The 21,980-nt window shown below is 42.9% G+C and overlaps 1 protein-coding gene across 6 annotated transcripts in view; it reads right to left on the bottom strand.

The window, feature by feature from the left end:
- Positions 1 to 21,980, bottom strand: part of LOC126251314 (uncharacterized) — a 214,016-nt gene that overhangs the window by 140,141 nt on the left and 51,895 nt on the right. For all 6 annotated transcript variants that reach the window (XM_049951641.1, XM_049951643.1, XM_049951640.1 and 3 more), the window contains one exon: positions 8,498 to 8,677. In XM_049951641.1, the coding sequence (XP_049807598.1) occupies positions 8,498 to 8,677 (180 nt within the window). The remainder of the gene's footprint in view (positions 1 to 8,497; positions 8,678 to 21,980) is intronic.

Below are 21,980 nucleotides of genomic sequence, written 5' to 3'. Positions count from 1 at the left end.
AAATTCATCTAAATGGCTCGTCATTGAAGAGTTGATTTTTAAATGAGAGGGAAACGCTCTGTGATTTAAGAAATCCATTGTACATTCTCGCACATAGTTCCGGTGTAACTGCCAGAATAGTACTTTGATGGTAACACTTTTCAAACCATCATTCATAATATTTTCTTGCGACCTGTTAGAAATAGGTTCGTTTCTGCAGTTGCCAGAGAGCACCAGATGACAGGCGTCACCACGCTTGCGCAGCTACGATGACTCAGGGAGCCCATATGCTCGTACGTGTAAAACATTAAAAGATCTTACATTACGTCACAAAAGAAACAAGACATCAGAGGATACTCCAAGAGCATCGGAATTTCATGGCCCATACTAAAATGTGCACATTTAAAGTGGTCACGAAGTAGGTGGTGCAAGAGCAACAGGAAGGGAAGTGTCCCCTGCCATCAAGGGGGCAGGTGGAGTCTGGCGATGGCTCTGAGAGCCAATCGTACCCAGCAAAATGGGAGATGGTAGAACCCTTGTCATAGCAGCGGCATAGGTTGATGTCATATGCACAGGATGGAGCTTCTCGTATTTTCGCTTAGTCTCAGTGTAAGTCAGGCAGTCCAGGGTCTTGTATCCATTATCTTCTGTTCTTTCTGTAGAATCCTACAGTCCAGCGAGCAAGGGGAATGGTGCTCTCCGCAGTTGACACAGATGGGAGGCGGAGCACATGGAGTGTTGGGATGGAAAGGACATCCATAATCTCGACAGGTGGCACTGGAAGTACAGCGGGAAGAGACATGACAGAAATTCCAGCACTTAAAGCACCACATCGGGGGAGGGATATATGGCTTGACATCACAGAGGTAGACCATCATCTTGACCTTCTCAGGTAATATGTCACCCTCGAAGGCCAAGATGAAGGCACTGGTGGCAACCTGATTATCCCTTGGACTCCGATGGACGCAATGGACAAAGTGAACACCTTGCTGGTCTAAATTGGCACACAACTCATCGTCAGACTGTAAAAGAAGGCCACTATGGAATATAATACCGTGGATCATATTTAAGCACAGAAGCACCCCCAGCTTGTCACAGGCGAGTAATGCCCGTGACTGGGCACAGGATGCTTTTTTTTTTATTAAGACTGACCCAGAGCACATTTTGGACAAGAGCCCCATCTCCCCAAACTTGTCCTCTAAATGCTGCACAAAAAACTGATGATTCGTTGACATGAATGATTCCCCAACAACTTTCTGTTGTGTACATAGTTCCGCGTAGTCAGCGCGTACACAACTTTCCCAATAGAGCGCACCCCGCTAAGCACAACAGCGCAGGCGTAGCGCTCGTCCGTCTCCGCACTACGAGATGGCCCTGTCTTAGAGACGGACCAAATTCTGCTTCCGCCGATCCGCGTATTAATATGTAACACAGCCAATGAGATTGCTGCTAACGTAGAACCTTTTCTCCTCGCGGATCACACTCGCACAGTGATACCTGAATGCGCGAGGTATTATAACGAGTGTACAGACCTCCGATTAGTCAGTCTGCATTAGTCTATAGTCAAGTTTCAGTCTGCACCTAATAAGATTACCATATTCCTGTACACAGCCATGAAGATAAATGTATAGACACTTTGTCAAATATCAGAGATATGTGAGAATAAGATTAACGTACCAAGACCAAAGGAACTTCAGATTGTCAATTGTAAACAGCATCCAGAATCAAGTTACGCAATATCTATGTTTTTTATTATTTTAATAAATATGTGCAAAAATTAATCAAGTTCTGTTTAAAGTTGGTCACCGTCAATCTGCTACTCTAAGCGTGCATGTGGCATTTCTATCGTCTGACCTAACGGCAGAAGATAAACACGCCACGATAAGACCAAGAGACATATTGCTGACACTCGCCTACTTCGTTGGAGCGACATGTCAAATAATCTGATAGTGTGTGTACCGAAGGTCTTACAGTACGCACACCATACTTTCGTACAGATGAGGTACCGGGATGAATAAGCTTCGCTGCCATCCTTAGCCATGCGTTCCTCCCATGGTGTGGCCAAGGAGGGAAACGATTTGGGGCCATACTTCTAGGCATTGAATTGAGCCCTGGAACACTTAGGGACTGCTGGTGGGTTGCCACCAGCAAGAGATGGCGTACCATGCTTCATTGCGTGTCATCTGCTCTGAGGACACCCACTCCGACCAAGGACCCTCCACACGGGCACCATCCAGCCTCAGCAAGAGCCACCTGGCAGGATGGCCATTGCCAGTAGTCCCAATGCCAAAGGGAGATAGGCATCTACACCTTGGCATATGTGGGGAGTTAATGGTGCAGGCATCAGAAGAGCGATCTCTGTGTTGCCAGGGGGCTACAACCAACAGGGTACATGGCGGCCCCAGCACAACAGACTGGCTACCATGCTGGATATCAGGTGCAAAGAAGTCCATGGCCATCATCGGCGCAGGAAGCGGCACTGCATAGTGCATGGTGGGAAAAAACACCGAGGAAAGTGTCCTCACCCAAAAGACAGAGAATGAGCGGGACTGCAATACAATGATGAGAAAGTGGGCGAAAGATCTCAATGCACGATGGACATGATGCACCATGTAAGGCATCCTTCCCCAATTGGCTCGCTCTTCAGAAAAATTTTGAAGAATGGAGGTCAAACCCTAAAGGTGATCATCACATAAAGTCCGAAACATGTGAGACTCCTTTTAGTCGCCTCTTAAAACAGGCAGGAATACCTCGAGCCTATTCTTACCCCTGGGCCCACACTGTCCCATCTTCCCTATGCATTCCTAGAGTCCTTACCCAATTCCTTTTCCCAACCCACGGTGTGATGTGATCGGTGCCAAGGGGTTCATGGCACATGCGAAGATGTGTCGCAAATGGAGCCTCAGATACATCGGGCGACCTCCCTGAGTAAGTAGCCTTACACCACGCAGGGTATTCATGGTGCGGACCGTGTAGATCCCCAGATCTTGTGGGACCAATATGGACACGACTAAAGAAAATAAATTAAAATTAACTGAGAGACAAACTGAGACCTCAGACACCCAAACATCAGGGTCAGGACATATGGAAGGCATTCTCACTACTGAATCAGGATCTAGACCTGAGCCAGAAGTGGGGACTGTAACCGAGAAGTTGGACCCGATCAAGTTTAAAGCCTTGTCTGGGGCCCAGAACAGGAAACTACTCAGGGAACAGAGAAACAAGGAAGGGAAGGAATGGCTTCCTAAAGGCAAGTGGAGGGAATTAAAGAGACTTGAACCTAAGACCCTCAAGAAAAAACTGTCCCAGGTTGAAGGGAATACGTAGACCACCACAATGTCAAAGACAGGCAGCAAGAGGATAAGGGAGGAATCTAAGACTCTCTTCTCCCTGGATAAGCGAGCCCAGAAAAGAAATGAGGCAAGAAATAGGGAAACAGACCTATAGTACTGTAGTCTCAGTTCCTAAGATGGCAGTTATCCAGGAAGGCTATCCACTGGTGGCCATCACCTCGCAGCAGGAGGAACTTGTAAAGATGGCCATCTTTGAAAAGATTGGGGGGGGGGGGGGGGGGGGGTGCTGGTCCAGGACCCAACTTCAGGAAGGTCTATCTAGATCGTGGTGCCCTCATTTTTGTCTGTGAGGGGGTGCACACGGTGGAATGGCTTAAGGACAAGGTGCCCATAATATCCCCGTGGGAAGATGTGAAGCTGCAGGTCAAGACGGCAGTGGAGCTTCGTAAGACCACAAAGGTATCAATACAGGTACCAAAGATCCTTATGGATGTCTCTCCTAGAACTCTGTTCAAGAAAATAGAGGCCCAGAACCCAAAAGTTTCGACAGAAGACTGGAGAGTGATCAACCATAAGGCTGTACTGAAAGGACGAACCCTGGTGGTGGTGGTCGGAGAGAAGAACCTGAAGACGAAGTGAGAGCAAGACCTGAAATTGTTTATAGGGTTCTCACAAGTCACCATCAGGGTTATCAAAGACCTCAAATGCAATGATGGCAGCAGGATGGAGACTGGAGGTGCTGCAGATTAATCTGCAGCAAAGTAAAGGGGCCTCTGCTGCCCTGAGCTGCTGCCTGGGAAGGCAGGAAGTGGACATGGCCCTTATACAAAAAACACTATTTATATAAACGGGGAGTACTGGGCCTCGGAGGCAATTGAGCTAAGCTGATTTATGCTAGAAATCTAAGAAACTCCAGAACATGCATCTCTATACGAAATAGAATTTCTTTCATGCCAGTGATGGATTTCTGCTCCGGGGACCTAGTGACCATTAGACTGCAGCAACATGAGGAAGGTATCACGAGAGAAACTGTATTGGCCTCAGCATACCTTCCTTATGAAGACAGCTCTCCTCCTCCTCCTCCTTTGGAAGTGAGGAGACTGTAGTGGTTTGCCATCGGCAAGGTGTCCAGTTGTTGGTGGGATGTGATGCCAATGCCCACAACTTAGTGTGGGGCAGCAAGGACACTATCAGTAGAGGTGAGTACCTTCTTGAATTTCTTTTAGCTAATAATTTGGAGGTCTTGAATAGGGGCAATGAACCTACATTCAGGAATAGCAGAAGGGAAGAAATAATTGGCATAACCTTTGGTTCCATGATGAAGGGCAGCTATGTCAAACAAAGGCATGTGGTATTAGAGTCATCCTCATCAGACCACACGTACATTAAATTCAAGGTTGAAATGGGAATCAGACAGACCATGACCTATAGGAATCCCAGGAAAACAGACTGGTAGACATATAGGAGGGACCTTTACTTAGGCTTATTTGAAGTTAAAACCTCAATAAGGAGTAAAGTAGAGTTTGACGAAGTAGCAGCGGCTGTTACCTCTGTCATAGTGACCTCGTATCAGGACAACTGCACAATCACCAAGAAGTGCACAAATAGGAGTGTGCCTTAGTGGAATAATAACGTGGAAATGCAAAGAAAACAGGTACAAAGAAACAGGTACTAAGACTGTTTAACCTTGCAAGACTTAAAGGACAATGGGTAAAATATTGTGAGACCCTTGTCAACTACAACCTTGCAATCAGACAAACAAACAAGGCATCCTGGAAGGCATTCTGTGAGGAATTTGAGAGCATGGCTGCTCAAGCCAGACCTCATAGAATCCTCACTAGAGTACCAACCAAGCCAATAGGTATGTTGAGGAAGGAGGATGGGGAATATACAAAGACAGCACATGAAATGCTGGAACTGCACCTCAAAATTCACTTTCCTCAATATGCTCTGCCAGACAACACAGAACAGAACGTGATCCTGGACAGACAATGGTTCTCAGGCACTCAGAGAGAGGACTGGGAATCGGCCAAGGAGGGCATGGACTTCAATAAAATAAAATGGGCAATGGGAACATTCCAACCATTGAAGTCTCCTGGCCCAGATTGAATCTTTCCAGCTCTCCTGCAACAGGCAGGAGAGAATCTCATAAGAGTCCTATGCAGTTTATTCAGGGTTAGCTTAGCAGTAGGAATCATTCCCAATGCTTAGTGGGCAGTGAAGGTTGTCTTCATTCCAAAGCCAGGGAGAGTTTATCATACCAAGGCCAAGGATATGAGACCGATCAGTCTATCCTCCTCCATTCTCTAAACATTAGAAAAACTGGTTAATGTATACATTGGGGAGAGGAGGCTAATTACAGCCCCTCTACATTCACACCAACATGCATATCAACCAGGTAAATCATGCAAGACAGCTCTCCATCAACTCATTGGGAGGGTGGAGAAAGCACTTCACTTCCAAGAAATAGGCCTCTGCATCTTCATAGATATCGAGGGGGCCTTCAGTAACATGACCTTCGATTCCATGGTAAAGGCAGCAGAGGTGCATGACCTAGGAACCACTATATGTAGGTGGACCAGGGCTATGCTTAAAAGAAGGAAGGTAGAAGCTACTATGATGAACGAAAATATGGTAATTAACACCACTAGAGGTTGCCCACAAGGAGGAGCTCTGTCCCTTTATTGTGGAACTAAATTCCAGACAATGCCTCTGCCCAGGATACACAGATGACCTTGTCATAGTAATAATTGGCAAATTTACTGACACAGTTAGAAACACGGCACGAGGAGGATCGGACATTGTGCAAGACTGGTGCATTAAACAGGATCTGAGGGTTAATGCTAAGAAGACTATTGTGGTGCCATTTATGAAGAGGCATATCCAACACTCAAGTTGGAATCTAAAGCTCTTCGATGAAAATCTACCTGTGAAGGGGATAGTGAAATATCTAGGGGTAACCTTTGATGAGAAACTAACATGGACCCCTCACATTAAGAGCATCTGCTCCAAGGCGAAAAGTACTGTAGTGAGTACCAGAAGGGCTTGTGGTAAAAACTGGGGCCTAATCCCCAGAGGTATGCACTGGATATACACCACGGTGGTTAGACCTAAGGAGCTTGCTAAGGTGCAGAGACTGGCCTGCCTAGCCATAACAGGCATAATTAGTAGCATGCCAACCGCTGGAATGGAAGCCATGCTGAACATGCCTCCACTACACCTTTCGGTAAAGATGAAGGTAGCAGCTGGTGCTCAAAGACTTAAAACTGGCAAAAACTGGATCTCACTGGGATATCCAGAATCACACACTAACATAGTGAGTGAGGTAAATATAGGAATGGCTGGGGAAATGCCTGCTGACTATATAATAACTCCCAACTGCTCCAACAAGCCTTGCAACATAATAATTGGAAGCAGGGAGCAGTGGAAAAAAACAGTTCGACACCGTACAGGGGACATGGTTTGGTTCACTGATGGATCGAAATCAGACCAAGGCGTTGCGGCAGGGGAGTATGGGGTTCAGCCAAGACTGGCGGGCATCATCTCTCTAAGAAAACTGGTCACTGTATTCCAAGCTGAAATTAAAGCAATCAGGGCATGTGTGGAGGAGAATATGCGTAAGTGCTACAAGGACTGTAGCGTCTACATCTATTCAGACAGCCAGGCAGCCCTAAAATTACTGGCAGCTCTTGCAACAAGATCTAAGATTGCTGAAGAACATCACAGGGTGAACCTAGTGTGGGTCCCTGGCCACTTAGGGATCTGTGGCAATGAACAAGCCAACAGATTGGCTAGGATGGGGACGACGACTCCATTTATTGGACCGGAACCTGTCCTGACAATCATCAAGGTTATGATCAAACTAGAACTATGGAACTGGCTTAGGAAACATCACGTATAATATTGGATCAAGCTCCATAAACAAAAACATGGTAAGGTAATGATGCCCAATCCATGTTTTAAAAGAAGCTCTGTAATCATGGGACTGAACAGGAAAGAGATCAAACTCATGACTAGACTGATGACCGGCCATGGGAATTTCATAAAACACCAACACACAATGGGTATAATGGAAGAAGACCCTAATGTAGGATCTGCGATGAGGGGATGAGAGTGAAGAAACTGCATGACACCTTATCTTTGAATGCATGGCGTTGGACAGCGTAAGATACAGAATATTTGGGGACAACTGGCACTGAAGAAATTGTGTCAAACAAAAAACTGGTAAAGGGACTCCGTGTGTGTGTGTGTGTGTGTGTGTGTGTAAGGGGTGGGAGGGGGGCAGGGCAATGGAGGAGTTTTTTTTTTCTTTTTTTTTTTGGGGGGGGGGGGGGGGGGGGTTAGAGGAAGACTTTAGAGTAAGCAGATTCAAATGCATGTAAGCTGCAGCACTGGTTAAGAGATGATTAGGATTGCACAGGAGATGACAGCATGAAGGGCTACATCAAACCGGTCTTTGAACTGAAGACCACAACAGCTTAATCGGATGTATAGTATCTCATGTGGTCCATAACTGTTTTGAGTCATGTGTAACTGGATAGAAAACATTTTGACATGAAGAGTGCTAAGTTTCACATGGATTCTCTGAACAGAATTGAGAATTATTAATTATTTGCTCTGAAGTTCACTGTGACATGGAAATACATTGATATAGAGGTAAATCTGTAACTATTGATATGAACTAGTGGTGTGTGTCCAGTGTAATTTACAGTGAAAAGACCAAAAAAATCTAGCTGAAGAAAATGCAGTGCATCTAACAAGGAGGTTGCTTATATAACCCTTCTACCACCGCCAAGAGATTATTGTTTATCAGTATAGGAGCCTTACTAAGGTTTGATCAAAGGCAAAGGAAGAAAATGATACTTTACTCCCAAAATTCCCAAATGACACATTCAAACAAACATATTACATCCTACTATTACATGGATCTCACATAATGATCATGACAGCAAAATTAGAGAGATTTATCTTACATAATAGATATCTACAATCTACTGTTAGCAAATGATCTTAGGAAGGGGGACAGATTCTGCTTCATATATGCCTTACAGCACACACCAAATGATAGTTTGGAGGGTACACATTCACAGGTAGTTAATACATCTTAGCATATGTAGCATGTAATCTCTTCTTTAGTCACTGAAAAACTAACAAAAGCTATGGCTTTCAATGTTTTTAATTAAAGTGTTTCACAACAACCCCACTTATTTTATTTTATTTATTACCTTCGTCTGATGACGGGAAAGCCAACTTGCCACATCAGCTGCCAATGCACTGACAACAACTTTAATGACTAAAGCTGAATAAGTGACCGAGTCAGATGCCATCTCAACCTTACAACTCAACTGGGAATGGAGGACTGCAACCATTGATAAGAGCAATCCATTAGATTCCTGGCACCCAACCTACAAACAAATTTTACAGAATATCATTTTAATTGCGTTAAAACACAAAACAGTGAACTGGCACATAAAAAAGTCAACTACTTATTTACAACACACCCAAGACAGAAACCTGAGCCAGCTCCAAAACAAGTTGGTAATCTATCTAAAGACACATTTGCATTCATGCATATTTACTGTCAGTTATCACCTTAGAGTGTAGATGTGGTGTGTATGAGCAGAAAATGTTCATCCTTTCAGCTATAGCGGCTACACTGTGGGTGGCAAAAAGAATTGTTCAAAAAATAGTGCTGACTTCTTTAAAAGATAACAGAAATTTTTGCAGAAGTGCTTCATATGGTAAATATGGTAGATGTGTACAGGATAACCTGCAAACTTCTTCAATATCACTCATCAGTAGCATTAGTGGAGAGAAAAAAAAAAAAACTGCAAGTAAAATTTTTTCTTGGTACTGCAACAGATTTTCTTCTCTGTAAGATCAGTTTGAATAGGAACTTTTCATCTATTATCCATGACTGTAACGCTGGTTTGATGTACTGGCAATGTGTGTTTTATTGTCTTTAAATAGAAATCCTAAGATGAAGCTTAGAATTAAAGGAATATTATGTTATCGCCAAATATACATTCTGTTGTGTTTTATGCAACATCATTGTAAATTTTGTAATTTATGTAAGAAGATGAAAGAAAGAAAAATGAGATGAAATGTCAATACAAAAGATTATCAGCTAAGGAATGAAGACACTGGAAGAACCAGAATTGCTGGGACTCTTTTGAAAGAAGTATGGGTCGACAGAGTAATATGAGAGACTGCCAGAAAAGTTAATAGTTATTTATTCATCAGTGAGAAGAAAGGAGGAAGGTGGACTGTAGCAGATGAGAGAACAGTTTCTACAGAAAAGCAACTGTTACATGGACATTCATGCTCAGCAGATGAATTCAGAACTGTGAAAACACATTTGAACTACAATTTGTAGATGACATAGCAAAAATTAATGTCATGAAACTGAAAGCTTTGAATCAATTGTTCCCTGCCAGCTACAATAAATAATTATGTGGGTGTACATTGTTGGTAATGACAATTGTGTGTTTTACGAAACATCTCACTGGATCCCATCCATATATTCCACAAAGTATTTGAGCCATTTCTTGTTGCCAGGCAGTATGATGTTGCTGTGTTCTGAGTTAATTAATTTTCAGTACAGTTATTGCTCCAGAGACCTTCTGATTAGTGGCTGGAGACTGCAGAACTGCAACAATGCAAAGTATGGAACATCATCGGTTTGATATCAAAAACAAGACAGCTGATCATTGTAAATGATCCTATATGTTTGTAAATAGCTATTTTCAACTCTCTTAATTAAAATATTGTGAGACGTTACATTCCAAAAGTAGTTAACAATTTGTCAGTTGTGATGTTTGGATGCCACAGTAAAAACCAGGTTATCACTCACAATTAGTTATGTTATATTTGTGCACAAAAGCAAGCAGCTAAATTCAAATTACCTGAGAGAGAAGCACTAAAATGATTCATACATCAACTCAGTTTCTTTCATAATGTATATTTGTTTATGGGTTACTTTACAGTTATACTAATCAGTGACAGTGCCAGAAATACACAAGGTAAGCCACAATTTATTCACAATAGAAGATGTATCTGGAAATTCACCACAGTCTCGTATAACATATATACAGCCAAATGGGCACTCGGTTATTATTCTTATTACAACTGTAATTCTTAACTGCTTATTTTATGTTTTGTTTGTATTGTAAAGCAGTGCAATTTCATGGAAGATCATTCATTACTTTATACTATGGTCAACTACTTTACAAAAGTAGTATCGGTTGACAGCAGTTCTAGTACACAACAGTCACCGAATTAGCATAGGTGGGGAAGCACAGAGGAAGATAACAGTCAACAGTTACGAAGTGTGACAGTACTATGGTATAGAAACAAGATTAGTACAGAGAGAGAGTACCTGAGTGACTGATGTGAGTGGCAAGATAATTACATCCTACAGAGAAAACACATTTTCGGTAGAACAAATAAGTCAATGTTTTAGTATGATGGGCTTTACACTTTAAGGTTGTTTTTTTCTTCCAGGGAGTGTAATCTCAATAAAATTGTTGCAAAAGAAACCAGATGGTGAGCTACATCAACCCTCAGTATTTTCATCTTGGATGGAAAAAGTAAGGAGATGGGAGGAAGGATAACACCAGTTACATAAGGAGAAGAAAGTGCCATAGGATGGATAGGAAATAGTGTCCGAAAACAGTTGAAGGCCTCCCATCATTAATCATGGGATGAGAGCAGTATCTACTACACACTGAATTGGAAGCATTCGCTTCATCATAAAAGTTAGCAGGGTCAACAAAATGATAAGAGGAAGTCAGGTGACACCCTGGGATTAGATTTGTGAGGAATGTAAAGCATAAATGAATCAAAAGTTTATCCTGTTAGCCATGGATAGCTGGAAGTCCTCCGGGGCTGAAACAGAAGTGGGATACGACCAGCCACACCCACCTCTGTCTGGAGATGGGCAAGATTATATTATCCACCTTAAGATAAGATAATATAAGCTGCACTGTTGGACAAAATGTAAAACTAGGATTTTTGCGTGGACTTCATCAGCTAAAACTGAAGGTAATGAGCTGGCTGCCTTTGAAGTTCACCTTACCATGGTAAAAGTGAGGCAATCTATTAAAATTTAGTCCACTATAGTGGTGCACACATAAGGAGAAGGCTGGTCACACAATGTACAATGGCAAGGAGCTGTGTACTATGTGACACACCAACCAATAATATCATCTGTGCACCAGCCTTTAGCATACGCTTTGGGCTGCGTGTATAATATTTACTGTTGATAGTTTAGGTGTGGTGAGGTTACTTAGGCACTGTAGTGTTCATTATGGGTGGGATACGGCAAACAAGAATTACATTAAGGGCACTACCAACACAAGAAGATGGGAGTGGAATGTTTAAGAATGCATTCGTGTGTCATTCAGATGTGGTACAAAAGAGGGTGAGAGTAAAGTTCTACCTTCTAGTCATAGATAGGCCAATACCTATGTCATCCTCTGTCAATTTCATCACTGAACACAGTATGGAGGGGCAGGGGGTCAGAAAACAGCTCTCCCGGTCACTGTCATGTTTCTTGACCTGCAAACCACTGCTAATCAGTCAAGTAGCTCCTCAGTAGTTAGCCTCACATGGCTGAGTACAGCCCATACCAGTCCCCCCCCCCCCCACCCCACCCCAAAAAAAAAAAAAAAAAGACAAACACCTGCAGTATTGAGAGTCGAACCTAGGTCCCTTGCACAGCAGCCAGCCATGCTAATGATTCAGCAACAGAGGTGGACATTCAAGTGTTGAGTTGGCACTGAATTACAGATCCTCAGCAGGACGCAAATTCTGCAAGACAACTCACATGCCGTTCTAGACTCATATGGTACACAGCTTGTTCATGGCAGTAATGGCATACTACTCTATTCCAAGATATGAAGAGTAATTGAACAGGGTCATCCACAAATCAGGACAAGGGTGTCCTTTTCAGTAACTAATTTTGCAGTAAAGATACTACATTCCCATGGCAAAGACTGTTTTTCATGGTCACGTGTGTGTGTGGGGGGGGGGGGGGGGGGATGCATAGCCTGCACAGTAATCAAGATCCTTCAGTGTAGCTTATTTCTGAACTCAGCATCACATGAAACAATCATTGTAGAATAGGTATGGCTGTCATGTCTTTAGGATTGAAGGATAGATATATAAAAAGTTATGGGCAAGAGACTTTATCAGGGGTGTTTGTGAAGACAATTGTGAAAAGATTCAAAAAATGTCACATGTAGTTTGGAGAGTTTGGATTGTACACTGGCTGGTATCAGGACATTGCACAGAAGTGTATTTGTGGGCGTCATACCCTTTGGCAAGGAAGAAAATATCGTGGTTCGGTTTTTTTTTTTTTTTTTTTTTAAAGATGAAGTACATGGGCAGGATAGTTAAGTAATAGTTCAAGCCATCGAATTCGAAAGGGGGTATGCCCGTCTCTCAGGATGATACCTACATGGCTCATCTGATACGCGCTAATTTCAAGTCCGAAACTACAGTGATGAACTGCATCTTAAAAGTATAGCAATGAGGGGATAGGACAAGAAATTTATATAGTCACCAAACAGTGGCACAATCACAGCACAGAAGATTAAGTTTTGTTTGGCACTTGTTTAAGATAGTGTATATGAAGTCGCTATGCTTTCTTAGCATCAAAAACTAGACCTAGCAAGCAGTATACCTCCACTACATTCCGTAACTCGTTTTATAGAGGACCGATTCTGGGAGAACTCTTCACTGACCGCATTACATGCATTTCTCAAATAGTGAACTGAATGCCATGGGTGAGTGGTCACAACTGGACGTTTCTTACAGCACCCTGTAGGAACATGTACAATACTCCCATTTGAAAACATGTGATAGGTGCGAAAAACATCAACATATAGGGAAGGTGAGACTGCAAGTCACACAGCCTCTAAAAGTCTTAAGTGCAATTAGATCGCACCTGGTGGCCTAGTGGTAAAGAACATGCTTGGAAACTGAGAGATTGTGGGAGTGCATTCCAATTGAACCACAGGTACTTTTTCAGGACTCCTTTAACCTAGCCCTCAACCTCCAATAATGTAAAAAAATGACACATAGTTAGGATTTCACATTAAAGAATGAAGTCCACTTTCCCCATGGGATTATTGGATAAGTCCTCAAAGTGGTGTCCAATTGAAAGGCTTGCACCACGCCATTGAGCCATTCAAAATAATAATAATAATAATAATAATAATAATAATGGGTGATGTCATTCTAATGGCAGATTCAGAGTTAATTATGTGGTTGTTTCTTGACTGTCCTTTCCAAACCCCACACAGAAATATGATAGAGGTCTTTCAGTCACAAGAGTTCCAGTCACCAGTTCATCATTTAGTCTAACAGTAGCATAAAGCATTTATAAAAAAAAGAAAGTTGGTGTGATGCTGTTCACCTCATGAGGGTTCTTTCTTGGTTCAAAAATCAGAAACTATATTTTGTTTATTCCAGTGGGATAAGAACTAATCCTAATGCCAAACATGATTAAAAATGCAAGAATATGTTTGTAATTTAGGGATAAATTGTGTCTCATCTTCTCATGTATGTGATCAGTGCCTGGTGCCTCTTTTCACTGTACTAAGATGCTGAACAGTTCACATTTATGTTATTGGTCATTGTATGCTTGCAGAAGCTGAGAACTGAAGGCTGGATAAATACTATACACTCAGATTCGCAGGCGTCAGGGGCAGGAGGGTAACTTTGTGATGCCAATGCTCAGGCAAACTGCACTGCTAGTTGCTCATCAAAAATGATAGGGAGTCAGAATGAGTGGTGCCACAGAATGCTGCAGGATGAGTGGTACTCGCAGCGTTGTTTTTTCCACTAATGAGCGAGTACTAATCTTTCCCAATACTCTTCCTGGAGTTTTCTTTAATTAGATAGCAGGTCTGGACTGCGTCTTCTGAAAGTGTTAAGTACATTCCTTGACAAACATTATGTCACTATATTGCCTTTCGGTAATTTTCATTCATTGTCCCGTCATGTTATCTGAGTTTTATGGCAGTGGGAAACTGACAAGGGAAACTCCCCATTGCATTCGCCTCAGATTTAGTCATAAGATTGCCTGGTGTATACGCCGTCAAAAACTGGAAACAGATCAAGAATGGAAAGAGGAAGAAGGTGTACTGAAAAGCATAGTTGTGTACCTACATCATTGTGGTTATGTTATCACGTTATTGGACTGCGAAGGAGGAGATTGGTGTTCAAATATCGCTCATGCCCCAATTTTTTTTTTTTTTTTTCACGAAATTATTAACTTTCCATCTAGTCACTTATCTTTTCTCCTTCTGAAGTCTTGGCAACTGTCATATTATACAATGGTTACAGAACATATCGTATGGTAAGAGTATATTACCGTTGGAAGTAAATGTGATGAATAGTGAGAGCAGGCTAGATGCTGCATTGATCTCTCTCTCTCTCTCTCTCTCTCTCTCTCTCTCTCTCTCTCACACACACACACACACACACACACACAAAGAGGAAAAGAAGGAAAAAACCACACACACACACACACACACACAAGCGGGTAAGAACTATGTTACAAAAAAACAATTCAAGCATCAAAACTTCCAAAACAGAATGCAAGAGTCATAACATGTGGCGCTTGGGTAGAACAAATAGGAGGTATGTGTGCCTGGCTCTTCCTTTCTCACACCACCTTGCAAACGGACGTTACACCACTACACAAACAAAAATGTGAATACCGTGAACAGACACATCAATAACTGGATGGACAGTTCATAATTTTGTGGAAAATAATAATAATAATAATAATAATAATTGGGGCATGAGCGAGATTTGAACATGGATATCCCCCTTCCCAGTCCAACATCGTACCCACATAATCATGATGCCATGGCTATGCAAGTATGCTCGATGCTACACATCTTGAGATTGGACCATTCACTGTTTCTGTTTTGCTTTTTTTTCCACAGTTCAGTACACCTTCTTCCTGTTTTCATGCTTAATACACATTCAGTTCTTGATGGGTTTTCCACTGGGCCTTCTTAAGACTAAATCTGAGGGGAGTGCAATGGGGAGTTTCCCTTGTGAGGCAAGAGGAATCACTGCATCTGATGCATGTAATATCACAGTTGTCATATGTCTGAGGATAAATTCACTTCTATCTTGAGAGGGGATAGCAGGGTTTAAAGAAATCAATCAGCATTTCTAAACCTCCAGTGTGAAGAGTATCCTGATGGGTATCACTGCGGCAGAGAATGGGCAGTCAAAGTGGTCACTATCACATAAAACATCGTGCATGTTAAAATGAGTCCACAAGAGAAAGCTGAGACTACAGACTAATAGTCTGACAACTGACAAAGCATCATATGCTGCGCTAAAATTAGTGGGAGACAGAATGTAAAACACAAAAACTGAAATTAGAAAATGGGGGTTATAGTAGATTGCTTGGTCAGACATTTCGATAATCCTTTGGATCTAGAAAGTATTGCAATGCTTAAAATCTATGTGTATATGTAGGGCTACCGCTTCCAATGAAGTATTAAATTGTATCTCTTCACTAGTCTCATGGACTAACTAGTTGTTTGACCACATGGAGCATTCTCATGTAATGCTCTGCCACAATCTACATAGAATGGGTTGTTCCCACAATGTAATAATATGTAACCAAAGTGCATGCATTTGAAACATCGATCAGCCAACAGTTCATGTGATCTGATATCACAATGATACGATCACTGTTTTCACCTTTTGCAGAAGCGAGTCAACTTTGAAAGCTCAAATGAATGCCCCAGCATCTATCCTGCTATCCTCCAAGTTTCACTGTATGAAGTGAATTTGAAAATGGCCCTAAATCTCCATCAAGAAGGAAAATCATCCTTACAGAATCTTGGAGGCTCTCAGGAGTAACTGATCAGTAAATCACCAAGTTTGTAAGAAAAGCCCAAATTTGTTGCTTGGGGGTTAAGAAACTAGACAGCGATGTCATCAGTCCTTCGGTCAAGACATACTTCACCTACAGTTAGTGACATTTGAAAGAAATTGACTGGATTATGAAAGTACTTGAATTAAATGCAATATTGATGCCAGAGCTGAGAAATAATTTAAGGAGAAGTAAAAGCATATGGGTAGGGCCAGTCCACACATTAGAGAAGATGTGGGATCTCTCAGTCTCATTTGTGGTGAGAGAGACTCTGCCCACAACGGATCCCCTGCCATCCTGACATGAAGGGCAAAGACAGTTACAGAGTAAAGAATGCCTTCTAGCTGGGTGAGTTGTAATAGTAAAAATCAGAAGACTAAAAATGTAATGGTCATCAGTTGGACCATCAATAATAAAACAAGGCGACAAAAATAATCAGGTTAGCAAGTGGGTGGGGCCAGGGGATATAGGCTGTACCTCCCACGGGAGTCCCATCCCTGATCCATTGTAGTCCAAGTATTAAAGAGGGACAGCAGCCACTATTCATTAGAGTGTTACCCATAAAATGGAAAATAGGTTGCTGCAGAAAAGGGGTTATCTGAACCCAAAAGCAATTAGAATAGAGTAAAAAGGAATGAATGAGGCACCTGGCAAAGAAGGTAAGCAAGAGAGTTGTTCTTTGCACCTGCAAATTTGCACGTAAGATTTTCAAAGTGAATATTGGGTGAGTAATTGTTTCTCAAGCCAATAATAGGCCAGTTCAATCCTTGGGATACGCATGATGATTGCATAAAAGAGCAAGAGTAAGTACTGTGGGGCCGACTTCAGCAAGGAGACTGTCTATTGGACTAGAATGGAAAGTGCCAGAGGCAACTCTCAACACAATGACGGACTGGGCACAAGAATTTCAAAGCAGACGGTTCTGCCAAGTCATAAACCTGGGAACCATAGTCATATTGGTACGGGGCTAGGACAAAGTAAATATGAAGGAGAGTACTGTGATCTGCACCCCAAGAGGCATGGGCAAGGAAGCAGAGTCAAGTTTCACATGCTGCTAGTATGAAGCTGATGAATGTGGGGCAGCAATGTCAGCTTTTTATTAAAGAAGAGTCCCAAAAATCAGGACTGTGCAACAAAGTCCATGACTTGGTACCCAAGTAGACCTCTGGATAAGGACGGACTGTGGTGTGATGACAGAAATGCAAGACCTGTGTCTTCGCAAGAGAGAATTGGAAGTTATGGGACAGGGTCCAAGCAGAGGCCCTTCGGATGGCACCTGGGTGCTGGCATTCAGCAAAGGCTACAGACTGAGAGCTATACCAAAAACAAGTAGTCAACATGCAGTGAAGGGGTGACAGGTTTTCCAGTAGTGGTCCTAGTCCATAGGTCGTGATGAATGTAATACTTAGTATGGAGCCCTGCATAATCCCATTCTCTTGTACCCATGGGGGGAGATGAGCGATGTACCAACTAACAAAAAACAACCAAAGGGATAAAAACTGATGAGTAAAAATTGATAGGGGGATTTTGAATCCCAGTCATGGAGGTATAGCAATAGATGCTCAAGCCAGAAACCAATGCTGAAATCCAGGCACTTGCCGATACCCACTGGCTCAGAATTTTTGCCGAGCCAGCATCTCAGCAACTATGACGTAAGTGCCGAGGCAATAACCAGTGTTTTCAGATGTTTCTGTGCCATTGTGTTGCTGTCCTCCAGTCTTTCTGAAATCCCACCACCTGCTGCGTACAGTGCTGCTGTCAAAGAGATGATCTTTGGCAGCTGTTTTCGCAACCTGAGGTCCCCAGCAGCCTTCTCTCAAGTGACATGGAGTAGGGCAAAACTAGCTAGAAGTATTGGCTGCCTCTTGCAGTTGTGGTGATAGCTTGTTCTCTTAGTGTCACCGAGATGTGGAGTCATGTATTTAGAGGTGGTTGTGATATGCTTTTCATTGTGCCATCATGGGCAATACAGTGAAGATGCATACTCTTTAGTATTCTTCTGTATAGCTGAAGTGCTTCAAGTATTTTGTTCTGTTATTTGACCATAATTACTCATTCATTAAATGTTGGAAGGATCGGATAGTATTCTTACTTTCTGCCATCTTCAGTAAAAGTTGTTTCTCATAAGGACCAGCAAGTTGATGTCCCTATGGTTTGTGGTGAATGTAGTGTGTGTGTGTGTGTGTGTGTGTGTGTGTGTGTGTGTGTGTGTGTGTGTTTTGTGTGTTGCTAAACGACTTCCAGAGGAACCAACATATTTCAGAACACCTAATTCATGATGATAGATTAGGAACACGCACACACACACACACACACACACAATCACAATCACTGCAAAGCACGGGGACGGCAGCTTGCTGGTCCCTACAAAAAACAACTTTTACTGCAGATGGCATAAAGTAAGAATACTATCCAATCCTTCCAAAATTCGATGAATGAGTAATCATGATCAAATACCAGAACAAAATACTTGAAGCATTTCAGCTATACAGAAGAAAACTACACAGTATGCATCTATTGCCCATGTTGGCACGACGAAAAGCATATCACAAACACCTCTGATAAATGACTCCACTTCTCGGTGACACGAAGAAAACAAGCTATCACCACAACTGCAAGAGGCAGCCAATATTTCTGGCTAGTTCTGCCCTACTCCATGTCACCTGAGAGAAGGCTAAGTCTCTGGATGCTGGGGTTAGGAACACATGTTGTGTGTGTTTGTTGTATGCAGTACTACTCCTACTCATTAAATGAATTTTTGGATATAGTAAGTGGGGAATCCCCCCCTCCAAAAAAAAAGAATTAAGTGTCATGTAATATTTTATGTAATGTAATATCTTGTATAGACACCTTTTATTAACCTGACACGTTCCACATCATTACGAAGTGTCACATTCATGATCTATGGAACAAGTACTAATCTAATCTGATGTGTAAGAACAGTTTTAATTTTGTATTGGTCTCATGTTTTGCACCAGTGAGCATGTGTTTTCAGCACAATTCAACACCACGTTATCGACATTGTTTTGCTCACTTGGTGAGATTTCCAGCATTTTTAATGGAATCTGAGTTGGAAAAATTAAATAATTAATGGAAAAATGTGTGTGTGTCAGCCCAACCCCCCCCCCCCCCTCAGTCACGAAAATCCAGTGCTCCCACTCCCCAGCAACAGCTCGAGGCGCAGGCGTCGGCTCGTAGTGGCGTTGGGGCAACTGTGGTGAGACCTATGACTACTTCGGTGGCCTTGGAATCACATGGAACCCCTGATGTCGCTGCGTCTTCCGGCAGTGAGCATCTTACCGGTCAGCCATCACTCCAGGGTGAATGGCGGACAGTGGTGGGCTCGCGCGTGCCTGGCCGAAAGGCGAAGGTGGGATCTGGCCGCGTGGCGGCTGCCTTAGCCCTTTCCAACAGGTACGGGGTGCTTCCTAGTGGTGATGACATCGTTTCCGAGCCACCACAGGATGCCTCGCCTGTTGGGCCAGTGGCCGATTCTCCGGCAAGTTCCCGACAGTCACAGAGGGCGGGCCTATTAGTTATAGGGAGCTCCAACGTTAGGCGGGTTATGGAGCCCCTCAGGAAAATAGCGGGTAGGTCGGGGAAGAATGCCAGTGTGCACTCGGTGTGCTTGCCGGGGGGTCTCGTCCGTAATGTGGAGGAGGCCCTTCCGGCAGCTATTGAACGCACTGGGTGTGACCGGCTGCAGATAGTAGCACATGTCGGAACGAATGACGCCTGCCGCTTGGGTTCTGAGGCCATCCTTGGTTCCTTCCGGCGGCTGGCTGATTTGGTGAAGACAACCAGCATCGCACGCGGAGTGCAAGCTGAGCTTAATATCTGCAGCATAGTGCCCAGAGTCGATCGCGGTCCTCTGGTTTGGAGCCGTGTGGAGGGTCTAAACCAGAGGCTCAGACGACTCTGCGACTATAATGGTTGCAAATTCATCGACCTCCGTTATTGGGTGGAGAACTGTAGGGCCCCCCTAGACAGGTCAGGCGTGCACTACACACCGGAAGCAGCTACTAGGGTAGCAGAGTACGTGTGGCGTGCACACGGGGGTTTTTTAGGTTAGAGGGACCCCCCCTTGGGCGAAACGATAAAATACCTGACGGCTTACCAGAGAGAACATTATCATCGTTGATAAAGAACGTCCGTCCTCAGAGACCAAAAACAGGAAAAGTTAACGTAATATTGGTAAACTGCAGGAGTATCCAGGGCAAGGTTCCTGAATTAGTATCTCTTATTGAAGGAAATAGTGCGCATATAGTATTAGGAACGGAAAGTTGGTTAAAACCGGAAGTGAACAGTAACGAAATCCTAGACACAGAATGGAATATATACCGCAAGGATAGGATAAACGCCAATGGTGGAGGAGTATTTATAGCAGTAAAGAATTCAATAATATCCAGTGAAGTTATTAGCGAATGCGAATGTGAAATAATCTGGGTTAAGTTAAGTATCAAAGGTGGGTCAGATATGATAGTCGGATGCTTCTATAGGCCACCTGCATCAGCAACCGTAGTAGTTGAGCGCCTCAGAGAGAACCTGCAGAACGTCGTGAAGAAGTTTCGTGATCATACTATTGTAATAGGGGGAGACTTCAATCTACCAGGTATAGAATGGGATAGTCACACAATCAGAACTGGAGCCAGGGACAGAGACTCTTGTGACATTATCCTGACTGCCTTGTCCGAGAATTACTTCGAGCAGATAGTTAGAGAACCAACTCGTGAAGCTAACGTTTTAGACCTCATAGCAACAAATAGACCGGAACTTTTCGACTCCGTGAATGTAGAAGAGGGTATCAGTGATCATAAGTCAGTGGTTGCATCAATGACTACAAGTGTAATAAGAAATGCCAAGAAAGGAAGGAAAATCTATTTGCTTAACAAGAGTGATAGGGCACAAATCGCAGAATATCTGAGTGACCACCATCAAACGTTCATTTCTGAGGAAGAGGATGTGGAACAAAAATGGAAAAAATTCAGAAACATCGTCCAGTACGCCTTAGATAAGTTCGTACCGACTAAGGTCCAAAGCGAGGGGAAAGATCCACCGTGGTATAACAATCATGTACGAAAGGTACTACGGAAACAAAGAAAGCTTCACCATAGGTTTAAGAGTAGTCGAATCATAGCTGATAAGGAAAAGCTGAACGAAGCGAAAAAGAGCGTAAAGAGAGCAATGAGAGAAGCATTCAACGAATTCGAACATAAAACATTGGCAAACAATCTAAACAAGAACCCTAAAAAGTTTTGGTCATATGTAAAATCGGTAAGCGGATCTAAATCCCCTATTCAGTCACTCGTTGACCACGATGGCACCGAAACAAAGGACGACCGAAGAAAGGCGGAAATACTGAATTCAGTGTTCCGAAACTGTTTCACTGCGGAAAATCGTAACACGGTCCCTGACTTCAGCCGTCGCACGGACGCCAAAATGGAAAATATTGAAATAAACGATATCGGAATTGAAAAACAACTGCTATCACTTAGTAGCGGAAAAGCATCCGGACCAGACGAGATACCCTTAAGATTCTACAGTGATTATGCTAAAGAACTTGCCCCCTTTCTATCAGCAATTTATCGTAGATCTCTGGAAGAACGTAAAGTACCTAGCGACTGGAAGAAAGCACAGGTCGTTCCCATTTTCAAGAAGGGTCATAAATCAGATGCGAATAATTATAGGCCTATTTCACTTACGTCAATCTGTTGTAGAATAATGGAACATGTTTTGTGTTCTCGTATTATGACGTTCTTAGATAATACAAATCTCCTTCATCATAACCAACATGGATT

This window comes from Schistocerca nitens, chromosome 4 (assembly GCF_023898315.1).
Source record: "Schistocerca nitens isolate TAMUIC-IGC-003100 chromosome 4, iqSchNite1.1, whole genome shotgun sequence".
NCBI classification, from domain to species: domain Eukaryota; kingdom Metazoa; phylum Arthropoda; class Insecta; order Orthoptera; family Acrididae; genus Schistocerca; species Schistocerca nitens.
The sequence above is the reverse complement of the archived record's forward strand: the minus strand, read 5'-3'. Positions and strand labels throughout refer to the sequence as shown.